Source organism: Lissotriton helveticus, chromosome 11 (genome assembly GCF_964261635.1).
Source record: "Lissotriton helveticus chromosome 11, aLisHel1.1, whole genome shotgun sequence".
Lineage (NCBI taxonomy): Eukaryota > Metazoa > Chordata > Amphibia > Caudata > Salamandridae > Lissotriton > Lissotriton helveticus.
The window spans coordinates 114,528,616-114,544,535 of NC_136072.1; the positions used below are offsets into that span (position 1 = coordinate 114,528,616).

A 15,920-nucleotide genomic window follows, 5' to 3' on the forward strand; every position below is an offset into this window, starting at 1 on the left:
ACAGAACACCACAGCACTCATCATTAAATCTTCTCTCATGGAATATAGCAGGTGCAAAACAAGAACTGCGGGACAACTCACCACCTGACCACTGGAAGAATCACAATATAGTAGCTCTTCAAGAAACATGGCCGATTACTCCAGTCCAGGTTGTGGGGTATATTCTTCACCTTGTGAAAGCTATAAGACCTCAACGATACGGTAAACCAAAAAGCAGTCTTGCCGTCTATATCTCCACCGCATTAAACATCGCATCAACACAAATGTCGGCCCCAACAACAAATATGCAAATAATAAAATTGGAGTTGGGATCCAAGACAGTGGCAAATACTATTATACTTTTCAATATCTATGCACACCCCAAACAAGAGATCAAAAAACTTTATTCAACAATCTGATAACTGCAATAACAGAAATAAGGTTTGAACATCCAGTATGGGACATAATAGTAACCGGTGATTTTACCTCAAGTTTAATACACCCCCCCAGAAGAAGACAACTTAACAGCAGCAAATGTAATATGGGCAGTTAAACCTCAAGACCATCTCATCCCCAAACGACACAATGCAAACGGACAGAAATTAGTGATAAACCTAGATCATCTAGGGTTGCAAGTACTAAACGGAAGAATTCAACAGGACAGACCCGACCTACACTTATCATGGCCCCAAGACCCGCTCCATAATAGATGATACAATCCTTACTCTGCCGTTGCTCGCAAAAACAAAGAAATTCTGAATCAAATACTCTACTGAAAGTGATCATTCATGTCAACATCTTGAGCTGACAACCTCTTTTCCAAGGCACACAATAGCGCCACCAGAAGCAGGGTCAGTAACAACAATTAACCTAAAAGGCCCAAAAATAGTCTCGAGGGCAAAGGAACTAATTACAACAGATGACCCACAGGAGGGGTAGAAGCCTGGACCACCTTCCTAATAAATTTATTAAAGGAATCCCCGCAAACCAACCAGCCTAGACCCATGAGGGGAGATTGTGGCAAACATCTAAGTAGTACAGCAATGAGCCTAAGAAAAGAGCTAAGAAGAGCAATCAAATCCATAAGGGGCACTACTGTTCCTGAAGCTATATGGGAAGAAACAAAAAAACTGAAAGGGCAGTATAAAAAACAAATTTGGGAAGACAAAATAACAAACAGATAATCTATGGTCAAGGCTTCTATTTAATGCCAAAAGATCAAATACAAGAGCCTTCTGGGAGTTACTTAACTGCCTCACGAGACCCGCAGAGGTAATAAATAATGCCTGTGTAACGGAGTTAGCCTGGACATGACACCTAACCTCCACCTCTGATACACCAAAATCACAAAAGGGTTGAAGCCCTGAACAGATCTAAACACTCTCTTGTTAAAGAGCAAAACACACTGATACAGCCATTGCCAACAAACCTGATCGCATCCGTAGCATCTGTTGAAACAGCAAACCCAATAAATCAGTCCGATCCACCAAACAGTACAGTCGGGATATCTGAAGAATTAGGAATCTCCCTAAATTGTACGATGGCAGTAGAACAGCCACCACTACAATACTCAGAAGAAAACATTTTTAAGGTCATTAGTGTGGGCAGATTAGACGGGGCACCTGGTCCAAACGGGATACCTCAAGTGATCTACAAACTGGACCCTAACTTCTGGGCCATCCAGCTTTCTCGCCTGCTTCACGAGGTGGGTAACACAAACAGTGTTCCGGAGAGTTGGAGAGGCTCAATAATTAATCCTGTATACAAAGGAGGGGACCGAGCAGATCCAGCCAATTACCGAATGATTGCACTTACTAGACTCAGAAGCAAAATACTATGCTTCGTTGATCCTTGCAGACTTGTTAGATTGGTCTGAGACTAATAACAAAATCCCTACCAAACATTCTGGATTTCGCAAAGGCGTTGGAACCACTACTAATATACTCGCCCTAGGCTTAATGGCTGATGAGCTTGCAGCAGCAAAATACCCTGTATCTATGTTTCACAGACTTTAAAGTGGCATTCAATCGAGTTAACAGAGGCCTATTATGGCATAAACTGAGGCAGTGGGGTCTCCCGGGAACCAATACTTTATGCCATATTACAATCATACACAAATACTTGGATGCAAGTCAAAATAGCCGATGGCAAGATGCTCACTTGGAAGATCTATACAAACGCTGGGTCAAGACAAGGGTATGTCCTGGCCCCACACCTGTTCAACCATTTTATGGCTGACCTCTCCCCAAAGTTAAATTACGTGAATTCACATCCACCACACTTGGGCACTCTGCCCATCACCGATCTATCTTAAGCGGCTGACATAGTGTTACTAAGTTACACACGAATAGGCCTTCAAAGGGCGATCAAACAACTGGCACAATTCACCATGGTAAACATGATGGAAATAAATACAACAAAAATAAAAGCCATTATTATAAGTTGTCGCGCAAAGAAACACCTGCCATTCAAAATTAGCAATACAACATTGGAAGTGGTCAGCAGCTATAGTATCTAGGTGTGCTCATGGACAACTGTCTCACTTTTCAAAAACCTAATGAGAGCATAATGAAAAAAGGATATGGATTAATATTGCCTTCTGCTCAATGGCAAGGACCCTAAAAGGCCCATCATTTACTCCGTTGTTAGAAGTTATCAAAGCAAAACTCCTACCGTCAGTGGCCTATGTAAGCGAAATCCAGCATGGGAAAGACACAGCAACCCTGGATGCAATACAAATACGGGCCTATAAAACAGTACTCTCCTTACCCTGCAGCTCCTCACCGGCGCAGGTGAGGTTGGAATTTGGGCTGCAGCAGCAGTATCTACACAGAAGATATATAAAAATACAAGCTTGGTACAAAATCTGGCCCACAGGGCATAATACAATCAACCATGCGCTCTGGATAATGATCCCCAGGCTGTTTGCTCCAAATATTTACATTCATCTCTAAAACTTACAAATGCTACTGGTCTTTGGCAACTAAATCTCCCATTCGCTGTCTTTCAACAAACACTAAAGAAAGCAGCCATAAAGCACTCCTTAATGGAAGATAAAACAAGATTAGGTAAGCAATCCCATGCATGGATGGTCTTGCAATCATACACTAAACTGCAACCGGTAACAAATTTGGGTCAGACGTACTCCCCATATTTAAAAACAAAGTTTCTAGCATTAAGTCTTGCTTCATACCATCGAACGCTGACCAACCAAGCTGGCAATACAAAGGCCCGAGGGGGTTAAATCCATTGTGGTGCACTGTAGCAGAATTTCATCCATTTAATATACAGCTGCCAAATCTTAAAACCATGTTGTCTGCTATTGCTGAAACAACTGTTCAACGCAAGGGGCATTCGTACCTGTAGATCAGCAATACTGAAATGTCTCGATCCGAATGATCCACAGCTCAACTGTAATCTAGTAACAGTTTTATCTTTTTTTTTTTTATTCAAGTCATTTTTATTGAGTTTTATAAAACAACCAAACAAATGGTAATGGAAAACAAGGCAGAGAAAATAATTACAATACTATATCAAATAAGGAGACAGAATCTAGATACCCGTGTAAGAAAGTTGTTGCAATGGTGATAAGGTTAACAACAGTGACCATAATAATAATCATCAACATGATGAAAATAATAAATAAATTAACAGTAGTAATAATATTAATAATAACAATAACCGCAATAATAATAATAAAACAATAATAACAGTGTAATGATAATAATAATGATAGTAGAAACTCAAGTTCCAAGAGGGGCCTTCACGGCAGATCTCACCCACATTCGTCTACAGGTAACCAAGCAAAACGAACATATTTCACAAAGGCATGACAATGGTACGTTACAGAAGAGGAGCATAGAAGGCATACCAGTTTGAGGCAAAAATTAAGGTGTTCACAGGGGGTCATAGGATGAATTCGAGGTGTCAAGGGATTTCCACAGTTTCTTGTGGGTTTATGCCAGGGGGAGGTATGCAGGCATTTGTGGATTCGTTATCTGCTCCTCTTTGGGAAGAAAGCCATTCCTGCCACGCTCTAAAAGACACTGGAGTTTTTCCATTTACTCAGGATAACTTTACATGCTAGAGTGAGCATAAGGTCTAATAGGTAGCAATCCTGCAAGTCTTTGATCCTAGGATCCAATACTCCTAGTAGAATACATGATCCTAGCCTCAGTCTTGCCTGACCTTAAGATGGCTTTTACTGTAACATTTTTATCTTTGTACGAAAAACTATTAAAGCATGGCCAGAAGGGAGACATACAACAGCACTTCAGAGACTAAGACTCTCACAATGGATCATCCAGTGCTCTACCTCGATTTTATTGTATCATAACAACTTTTAATAAGCACAAGCAACTGAGGGGAAAAGTTCAACAGATTATCATTCACAAAACAGACTATCTTTACCACAGTCTTACCCTGTCATGTCATTGCTACTTTTAACATGTTTTAATTAACTGTGTAATTACCGCACTGCAGAAAGTCGAAATCTTTAATGTGATCATTATAAAAACAAACACAATTAGTTTTAAGAGTATATTGTTATGGTTTCAACTAACTAAAACACTAAAGAATATTTGAATTTGAGTCTCTTTATAATAATTATTACCCGTTGAAACTCATTTTAGCAACCTTACATATGTGAAAAAAAAGTTGAAGCCTGCAAGGATTCAAATGTATGCCTGGTAGGTTATATGCAGGTGATGCAGTTGTGCACAAGACACTGAGCCATTTTACCTTCTTTGAAACGTTTGACCTTGGAGTTACACAGATTCTCCGCAGCCTATATGAACCCATGGCGCTATGCTACACAGAATGCCAGCCTGTGACCTACATGTTACACGCAATGTTCTGCAGAAGGCACATTCACCTGAGATTTTTTATGATGATTCAAGCATGTGACCAGAAATCCCACACTGATCTTATCAGCAGGTGCTGAACACCTTATTTGTCATGCCAGCATTACGCTCTGAGGCTTGCTGTTTTCTTGTTTCAGTTTCTCCAGCGACAGAGTTGGCATATGTACTGGTAGATCATAGGCAGACTTCCCAGAATACAGTGGGTGTGCAAGGCCCGGGGGTCAGTTAAAGAGGTACTGCACATCAACCTTTGCAATCCAATTTGCTGTTCGCTTCTTTTACATAAATATTAAGCAGTGGGCAGGGAAACCGGAAAGAAAAAACTATGGAACTTTCAACAAACATTATTATAGCCACTAGGTCTCACCTTTAAAATAAAGGTGTGACCTAGGGGCTTTATAAACGCTAGCTTGCTTTGGTCTTCTGCACAGCTTCAAGTAATCCATAGCAGCCGTTTGTCCAGGTATATATGTGCGGAAGTTTGAAATACCATTTGTAATGTTTTTTGTCAGAATATACCAAACAATTATTCTTAGATGGCCACAGTCCGTGGCCATGCATGCGCACGAAATGGCAGCCATCTTGCAATGATATTTGTGATAGTTTAACGAAAAGTATTCCAAGATGGCTGGCTGTTTGCACCCATTATAAATATTCCATTAACAAACAGTGAGATAATGGCACAGATAACAAAGAGATTCACCGGAATACAGGTCACAAGACACTAGCTACAAGTACACTTCCTAGAGGGTTATGAAACAAAAACAGAAGGACTCAATTTTAAGGGTGTTCCAAAAAAACCGATGAAGGCAATCATCATCAACCCCTCCTCACGATGGTGACTGCAGGTTAAACATGGCTAAACATGGCGGGCTTCCCTGGAGAATTTTAAAAATAAGTGACTTTTGGAAATTTAGTCGGAGAGGGATTTTTAAGAGGAGTACCCGTATCTAGGATCTTGCAACAGGTATTATGGTGACACATATTACAAAGGTAGGACATACCTTAACACAATGCAGTAATCATTTTCCAATTCCTCCACTTGTTTGTGTGTCAATCCTGATTACAATGGACCAACAAAATCCAGGTGTCAACATTACAACCACTTTTAGCATCAGCACAGAATGCGCAAAATAAGTGGCTACGTAACTGGTACTCCATTACAGTTCTCATATCCATGAATGGGGACTTGTGTGCAATTCAAGAATGATTCAACACCTTACTATGTGTGCAAAATGTAATTTTGAACAGTTTACTCTGCAAGGTTGTCCGTGCAGCAATCGCAGGGTAAAACTTACAAGTTTGATGCAATTCACACCACATTTGTAACCCTGTTTTGGATGCAAACGCAAGTCTGTACCCAAAAACGGGACGCGCAACCCGATGTAATCATGGCTTAAGTGTTCCAGCTTGTAAATACCTTGATGATGTAATAGGCTTGCGTCTTCTCCTCTTCTCCTTCTGGTGGCATCATGGAAATCGTCACAACTTCATATCGCTTCCGCATTTTATCAATTTTTGCAAGTCTATCATGAAGTTCCAAACTGTTAAAAAAACAATGGTAATGACTCATTTGAAATAATGGTGTTCAATTAAAAGAGAATGAACTACATTTTCAGAATTAGATGTCTCTACAAATCATGGTTTAAGGTAGGCTCAGTAAAAATAATAATTTGTAATCCGCACAGCAGCGGAAAAGCAACTATGAACATTCCACATAACCAAACTATACGCTTACTTCATTGGTGCCCCACATTGCCTTGCCATTTTCAATACTTGATGTGTGTGTTCTATTATTTCCTCATGTAGTACCATTATTTTGCATAGTATAGTGTAAAATAAATTGGAGTAAATGTGTAAGGTGAAAAAAGTTGTCCAACATTATTTGAGCTAAAGTGCAGGTAAATGTACAATAGAATACATTTCTAAAGCGCACAGCTACCTAACAGTGTGTCTCGGCGCTAGTGAGAAAAATGTCCACATTGTGTACAGGCAAAGGCGAGCTCAAGAGAAGATTAGAGCAGAAGCAAAGAGAAGCGTTTTAAGTCCATTCCTGAAAAACATTTCAGATTGACAGCTTCTCAAAGCGAGTGTTAAGGCATTCCATGTGTATAAAAACCTGTGTACAAATGTAAATCGTAGTGGAAAATCCTGCCTCTGTGGCCCTTCTGTGTGTGAACAAGACTGTGCTAACAGTTGAAACCCGTTACAGAACTGAATAAACTTTTGCTGTATCTTCAATTCACCTGAGAGTGCGCTTCATTAGATGGAATTTGTGGATATATATATATATAGATATGTGATGAAGACCGCAGGGTTGAGGTCGAAACGCTTCATGGACACAGCATTCAGCTGATGCATATGGATTAATTGAATGAAAGCACTTTATGCACTTGGAAGGAGTCCGTGCCTACTTCTAGTTTAGTTTAGTTACTAATTCATGTATTAAGTGAGACTCTTTTAATTACTCACTTAAACAGACAGTCAGACAGCTACTAAATCCTCCATCCAGACAGTTATATATCCACTCTATCTTCAATACAGATTGGTATATATATAATATATATTTAAATTTCAAACTAAACCACATTCACTGGATGATGTCATCCGTGATGTCACTGACCATGTCATGAACGATGTAATATGTGACATCATCAGCAGTGCATTGCGGGTGCGCGAGTTATAGTTAGCAGAACTAACTATAACGGAGGAATTTCTATGGTTTTGTACGAGTGAAATGTCCAGCTAACTATAACACCCCTGAAACCTATGGTTTTTTCTGTGAATATATATATATATATATATATATACATACAGAGATAGCCTGCACTCCAAGCCGGGGAGCAATCCACCCATTTAATTGCATCAGGTAGAATGGAAATCCAATGCAATACATAAAGCGACACAGCAAGATCTGGTTCCATATCAAAGGCAATTTCAATAAAGATGCGTTTCGGCTAAACATAGCTTTTCTCAATTTTTCAAATCACCGTTTTGAACGCCATAGGGCGTGCTCAAAATATATTTCCATTTAGTAAACATGAACAACATACTATCCCATTTTCCTCGTTAGCACACTTATACATGCATTGTTACAATTCATTGTCTCTATCCACCATAATGGGCTATTTCCAAATAATAATGCACACATGATCCATACTCTGAAATATCAAAGTACCATTAATTTTGAGGAAAGGGAACGTTTCATTAGCCACAATCAGAATGAAGGCACAAGCCTGTATTCATTGTGCTGTGTCACTAATAGCATTTAAATTAAACTTCTAACTACCCGATGTGCCAATGAACTGCATGTGGCCAGTCTTGCACCGTAAGGCAAATACCTCGGCTAATGGAACGTTATTTTTTGAGAGATAATGGCTTTCTTAGGATTTTCCCCATAGAGGTTATGGAAGGGGCTGCAGAAGCTTAAATGAAAGCATATTTTCAGTAAATTCAAACCATTTGAGAATGAAGTATGATATTCCCAGTAAAACATGTAGTTCCAACAGGAGCAGCCCATAATGAGTGATGGAATATGTGATGTAATAAGCAGAACATTGAGGGACTTTAGTTATAGTTATCTCGGGTATCTATAACTGCTAGATTTCACTGGTTTTGCACAACTGAATTCTGAACTATAACTTCCCTGTAATCTTTGTTTTTTTCAGTGAATATATATATAAAACATGAGTAGGGCTGAATGAGCTGCTCACGCCTTATAGGAAACAGCGTGAGATCTCTCCGAAATCACACTGTGCCACCAACTTCACATCGAATGTATGATGTTACAACGAATTCCGTTGCAACGCATGCCTTTACCACGCATGCGTTACAACGGAATTCGTTAACCACGCATAACCTTTAACTCGACTACTTGCGTGGTGACGTCATACGTCGTTAAGAGGAAACAATTTTTTTTTTCCGATTTCTCTTAAACGACGCTGAATATGTGCAGATCCCGACGTGACTTCAGGTGAGTTTTTTTATTTTGGGGGGAGACCCCCCCCAAGCCCCCCCGTTTTACTTTTTACCTTTACCACATATGCCTTTACTACAAACCTCGTAGTAAAGATATGCGTGGTAAAGGCTTTAGTGGTAACCACGCATGCGTTGTACTGCATGCGTGGTTAAAGATTTCGTGGAAACGGCTTCGTTGTAAAGGCCGTTTCCCCTTCACATCAACATGTGTTATCTTACTTCATAATTTGCCCCACATGTATATCACCCTGTGCACCCTAATCCGCAGAGCTCTGTGTCCCTGAACTCTGCTTCCATGATGACAACACCCAATGCTCACTTAATGCACAATACCTAGTGCTCCCATTAAGTACTGTAATACACACATGTATTGTGAAGATATATGGGACCAGAATGGGTGGTGCTTGTGCTATATAAAGAATTGTTAGAATTGCTACTCCTAAATGAACATCATTCTATCCATGCATTGCCTGAAATCCTTATGAAGATAAAATATCTCACTACTATTAGTTACATTCAGTTTATAATGTTGACATTTCATCTACGGCACCATGCCCATCAATGTGACAAATCGAAAGCCCCCTAGACACAAATAGGTATTCATACCTCCTTAGGAAATTACCTTATGCCTTGCCGTTCGTGTTCCACAAGTCTTAGCTGTGCCTTTAACATCTCCTTGTGTACCCCAATTTCTTCAGTTCGTTCTTTCATTGCATTCTCTAACTGCAGCTTTCTTTTTGCCAATGAATACACGTTGTCTGCCTTACTATGCAGCATGTCGCGGAGCCGTTTAATTTCCAGTTTTAGAATATTTTCATCAACCATTAATTCCTAGTAGCAAATGCAATGAAAAAAATACTACATATTTCATTGTCTTTCTTGTTAGCTGTGCAATTTAGTAATTGATTGCTCAAACTTTTAAATAGTGTGATAGAACATTTCAAATACGGATTTAAATACAACCACAGATCATAGAAACAGTTTCCAGTTAAACAAGTAATACAAATGTACGGTTGTCTTGAGGGCTCCCACAGCGCACCACCATAGGAGAGACATACCAGATGTAGTATTTCGCATCTTGCAATCCATAGGCAGAAAACAGAACAGCCACTTACCACAGAAACTCTGACCCTACTTTTAAGCAAACAGGCTTTTTGCAGGTTCACCCTCACATTTTGTGCTCATTTTGAGTACTGGGTACTGGTGTAAGGACTCTGCAATGAGCCCTGCTAAATAGGACTCAGTGCATGTTTATTTCGCTTGTCCCCAACTGGCATACCCTAACTTACAATTAAGTCCCTAGTATATGGTACCAGGGCCTGTATGTTAGAGTGTCCCGAAAGAATGCATCACTTGTTCTGCCACCCTGAGCGTGGCAAAGTAAAACATGGCTCCCAGACTGCCACTGCAGACTGGAAGAGCATTTTAAACTGCTAACCCGACTTTGCCTTTTAAGGTAATGGCAAAGCCCAAACCTCCCTTTTTATTATATGTAAGTCACCCCTAAGATAATCCTAACACATCCTAAGGCAGGGTGCTGTCTGTTAAAAAATGGAACATGTACTCTTACATGTTCCAGCATTAAACATCCAAAATTGTCATTTTTACTGTGGAAAGGCTAGTAGCCCTATTGGCAAGTACAGAGCTATAGGCTGACACCTCAGTCCTGCCATCTGAACGGGCCTACTAAAGTTAGTACTGTAAGATATCAAAATAATCAGTGAATTAAATCCGATTTAATGGTTAAATACAATTTAATGTCACCGGTGGGCAAGGTGCAACTTTAGAAGTTACCACAATTTGCCTAAGATTTCCAGTGCCAGTTTACTGTTGTATTTGGGGTCCGTACTGCAGACAGCTTTCTGCTCCCCTGGGTAGATGTGCTATTGACTCCCGGGAAAGATAACAATACAGGCCTGCCACTGAAGCAGGTATTACCTCCCCCAGGCAGGAAGCCACACAGGAGTTAGCCTAAAAGACGAGCTACAAAGGCGAAGCCACCTTTAAAGGGCAAATGGGGAACATTACGGAGAGGGGCTGCTCTATTGTTTAGGTAGACAGGCTGGCATGAGGGACAAGGAAGGGAAAGCCAGTTGTCAAACCGGTTTTGCAGGGGTGTGTAGCCCCCTTGGTAGCCAAACCTCTAGGTTGGGGTAGAGAGCTCCACACACCAAGAGAGGGGTCCTGTCATACTGAAAGTGGGCAGAATTGTGCATCCTGGGATGCCCAGAAGCCACACTTTGAAGGAAGGAGTCATCAGGGGGGGGGGAATCTGGTGGCCCATTGCCCCATTGGCTATTGAATGCATTCTGCCCGGAGGGCATTTTCTGAGCATAAGTAGGCCACCCCTGTCACCCCAAACTCAGATCTCAACTGGACTGGAAGACGGACGAAGGAAGGACTGTCCCAACTGCAGCTGCAGTACCGGGTGGCGAACAAAGAAGAGGGACTTCACCTCTGGAGAAGATGTCTCCAGAGCCCAGCCAACGCCAAGAGATTCCAAAAGCTAGCTGACTGGCCTCCTTTTTGCAGCACAGGGACACAACAGCTGAAGAAGTCTGCTGGGAAAAGTTGTTAGCCCAAAGTCTTCAACCTCCAACCAACTTCCACCATGCAGCACCAGGAACCAAGACCAGATGCAAAAAGTTGCACTCGAGTTTGCTGCACCTGGAAGTTCTGTCAGAGTGCAGCTGGGAGTACTCAACCCAGTAAGGATTGAACATGACAGAGATACTGGGCGACTGGAGCACCAAGAGAACTGCGAGCAACGTCGACCCTGTGACCAGGACCGCTCCCCCCCCCCTTTGTGGACCGAGGACAAGTGGCAGCAAGACTCCCGTCTATCGCATTGCACCCACAGCATCTGTTAAGCATCTTCACCATCCTTCCTCCCTTGCATCAGGACTACTCCTATAGGAAAGCCCTGCAAAGTATAAAAGTGGCTGGAACTGACTGAAGACTGCTATCGGCTGAGATAACTACTTCTGTGAAGCTTCTGACTGCGTCCCTACTGGAGTTGGGCAACTAAAATGACTCCAAGTGACCGCATTACAACCAGCCGAAACTTTTTAGTGAAAAGGTGTCTGTCAAACCAGTTAAAGTTGCCAATGCCTGCTCACTGTTGATTGAAATGCTTTGATTTACTATACCTTGTAAATTCTGGATCTGTGGAATCCTTCTGTGGATCTTTTTCATTGAGGTGTCTACAATTACATAAAATACAGTCTATTTTATAAATGGGAGTCAGATTTCTTTAGTGTCTTGTCGATTTCTTCTTCAATTGTGTTGGTGCTGTTTAAATACTTTACACTTGTTCCTTTGTGTATGCCTTGTTGCTCAGAGCCACAGCTACCCAGGGTTGAGCTGAGGGCTTGAAAAACAAAATCCTAGGGTCCTAAAGGGGTAGGTAAGTTTATTACATTGTGAGGTTGAACAACCACACCATATAATACACCCCATTTCCTCACACTACTGTGGCAAGGTCTCCGTCTCATAACCAATTTAAGGAACCTTAACTTAAGATAGCTGTACATTTTTACTAGGCTAGTGGGCCAAGCATGCAGATCTCTCATGATGGTTTGTAGTCTTTTTGTTAATTTCTCCAGTGTACCTGGGTGACTTTTGAATCGTGTTATAAAATGGAACGTATGGGACCGAGAATAATTAAACTACTACAGTAAGTAACTTTTTCTCACTTATTGGCTGAGGCATTCATATTTCTGACTCTTTGGTCATGCTCATTAAAGGTAGAGCAAAAGGTGACAGTATAGTCTTATGTCAAGCTTCAAGTAATCAAAGTGTGCAGAACACTTGGACATGACCGTTTAGCCTTATTCCAAGCTTCCAGTAAACAGGGGATGAAGAACACATTGCGAATATTGTATAGTCTTATACCAATCTTCAAATAACCAAGGTGTGAAGAATATTCCTCCAATTTAAAAGGTGGTGAAGAACACTCGAACAAACTGAGTGATGGCTCCAAAACTAGCTTGCATGTGGAGAAGCCTATGTGTTAACTCTGCAGTAAATAAAGCAATAGACACAAAATATATATGGGCATGTTCATGAAGTGTGAGTGCAAGATAGATGGGTGGTGAAGCGGATTAGTTTGGGGGATCTATGCCCTGGACCTAACCTGGTATCAGGTGCGAACTGCTAATACTGCTGTTTACACAAGTGGCTCACTGCTGTGTAGCTTATTCCAAAGTTCAGTGTGATATCCTTGCACTTTGTGATATGGCTTGTGAGGCCAATGAAGTAGTGTCTGCACTAACAGGAACTGACGATGCTGGTGTAATTCTGACTGACCTGGAGGGAGGATGACTCTAGGCACAGGCACTCCTGCTGCTGCTTACCAATCACAAATGGATCTTTAGAATGCCTGCAATAGTTTATTTATTTTTATTTATTTATTTTGGGCTTTTATAACGCGCTCTGTTACTAAAAAAATAGTATCCTGGCGCGAAAAAAGGGGAAGAAGAGGTAGAGGAAGATCCTATACATTGATGTTAAAAAGATAGGTCTTCAATCCTTTCTTGAACAGAGTAATGGAAGGAGCTGTTCTTAGCTGTTGTGGGAGGGTGTTCCATGCTCTCGCCGCTCGGACTGAGATGGATTGGCCGCCAAGCCTGCTGTATTTGAATTTTGGAACATTCATTTGGTGTAAATTAGCTGATCTAAGGGGGCGGTTGGGAACATATAGGGAAAATCTTTTTCTTAAGTACACAGGACCGGCTTGATGGACAGCTCGGAAGGCAAGGACCAGGATTTTAAATAAAATCCTGTGAGCAACCGGGAGCCAGTGTAGGGTACGGAGAGATTGACGGACACTTGAGCTTTTTGGAATGTTAAACAAAAGCCGTACAGCGGCATTTTGTATAACCTGGAGACGATGGACCAGATAAGCAGGAAGGCCGCAGAAGAGGCCATTTGCGTAATCTAATCTGGATAATATCAGGGCACGGATGACGGTCTCTTTGGCCGCTCTCGGGAGAAGTGGAAAGAACCTGCGTAAAGTTTTAAGTGTAGCAAAGCAGGTCCCGGTGAGTCTTTTTATGTGATCCTCATATTTAAGGTCATTATTAAACCAGACTCCGAGATTTTTAGCAGGGCCACCGATGGATTTGGGACAAGGTAGATCGGGTGGCCAGAGAGAGTTGCCAAAGTTGTCTGGGAAGGAGCCATAAAGCAAAATTTCAGATTTGCTTTCGTTGCATTTCAATTGGGCGAGGGCAAGCCAACGAAAGACAGATGACAAACAAGTTTGGGCTCCAGATGTATCCAGGTTGTTTTTGGGCCAAGTAAACAGAAGTTGAGTGTCGTCAGCGTAAGCCATTATTTTTGCTCCCAATTGTTCAGCAAGAAAAATAAGCGGGGTTAAATAAATATTAAAAAGCAGGGGGCTAAGAGTAGAGCCCTGCGGTACACCCGTTACAAGTTTCTTGGGGGAAGAGGCGAAGGGCGGCATCCAGACTTGTTGGAATCTGTTGTCCAAAAAGGACGTTAGCCAGTCAAGAGCAGAACCTGTAATGCCTATGGCCGCTAATCTAGTAAGCAGAAGGGAGTGAGGGACAGTATCGAAGGCGGCAGAGAGGTCTAATAAAATCAGAGCCGCTCTGCCTCCTTCGTCCAGGCACTCCCGAATGGCCTCGGAAATTTCCACCAACGCCGTCTCTGTGCTATAGGCTACTCTAAAGCCTGACTGTGCTGGATGCAGAGCCTGGGAATTTTCGACAAATTTGTCTAGCTGAGTGAAGGCGACCTTTTCACATACTTTTGCTAGGGCCGGTAGCAATGATATAGGCCGGAAATTAGCAGGGATAGCAGGATCTAATCCGTTTTTTTTTTATAAGTGGGAGCAGTTTAGCCTGCTTCCAGCATGTCGGGACGGTGGCAGTAAGGAAAGAGCAGTTGATAATGTGCGTTACCTCATTGCCCACTGTGTCCGCGAGGCGTGCAAGCACACTGGCAGGACACGGGTCAGAAGGGGATCTGGAGTGTAAGGAAGCAAGGATGCTGACAATGTCCGTATTTTCTACTGGGGAGAACTGGTGAAACCATTCCATGGGGGCAGGTAACACAGGGGACGGAATGGCCAGTATGGGTGAAAAGTTGTTGCATACAGTAAGTAAATCATCCTGAATTTTGGTAATTTTGTCCACAAAGAAAACGGAGAGTTCTTCGCACCATTTCTCTGTGGAGGCAAGTATGGATTGGGCAGCACAGGGTGAAGTAAAACTTTTCACTATAGCAAAGATTTCTTTGCTGTTATTATTGGCGTTAGTTATGCGCCCTTCAAAATATTGTCCTTTAGCGGTTCTGATCGCCGCATAGTATTTCTTTTGTGCCGTCCTTAGGTTCTTTTTTGCCTCGGGGAGATAGGCTTGTCTCCATGTTCGTTCAAGTTTTTTGCAACCTGACTTAAGATCCCGAAGGGTGGAGGTGAACCAAGGTTTGGAAGGAGTTGTACGCAATCGGCAAACCCGACCAATTTTTGTTGATGTGGTCGAACCATCTTCTATCCAGGAATTAAATGTGCTAACGGCCAGCTCAATTTCCATAGGTAGAGTGGGGCGGGAGGCGTCGAGATGTTCAGACATTATCTCTACATTAATTTTTTGTTTGTGAACAGTTAGATCATTAGTCTTAACCGGGTATGTCAAGGGCCAAGAAAATCTGATCAGCCTGTGGTCGGACCAGGGCACAATTTCGGGGGTGGTTAAATTGATATCGAAATTAGTACAGACTAAATCAAGGACATGTCCACCTGAGTGAGTAGGAGTTTTAACCCATTGTTTAAGCTGGGCTGTGGCAAGCGCTTCACTCAGGCGAGAAGTGTCGGGGAGGTCCAGATTATCCACATGTATATTAAAATCCCCCAGAAGAAGATATCTGGAGTATCTCAGTGCCCGTGGGATTACTATGTCCTCCAAAGTGCCTAAAAATCTGCCAGCATGGCCTGGTGGTCGGTAGACCAAAGAGCCCCCTAAAGTAAAGTGTGCCCCAAGTAAAAGTGAGAAATGCAGTATCTCAGCATCCACTGGGGGGCCTTGGGGTTAAGAGTTAATAGTTAAGAGAATTGTATCAGTATATGCTGCACTC

General features: G+C 41.9%; 1 protein-coding gene across 1 annotated transcript in view; it reads right to left on the reverse strand.

Annotated features, from left to right (window-relative positions):
* The window catches only part of CCDC39 (coiled-coil domain 39 molecular ruler complex subunit), a 220,803-nt gene that overhangs the window by 57,978 nt on the left and 146,905 nt on the right, over positions 1-15,920 (reverse strand). Inside the window, exons 13-14 of the mRNA XM_078666498.1 lie at positions 9,442-9,650; positions 6,262-6,385 (exon numbers count right to left, since the gene is read on the reverse strand). Coding sequence (XP_078522624.1) covers positions 6,262-6,385; positions 9,442-9,650 — 333 coding nt within the window. The remainder of the gene's footprint in view (positions 1-6,261; positions 6,386-9,441; positions 9,651-15,920) is intronic.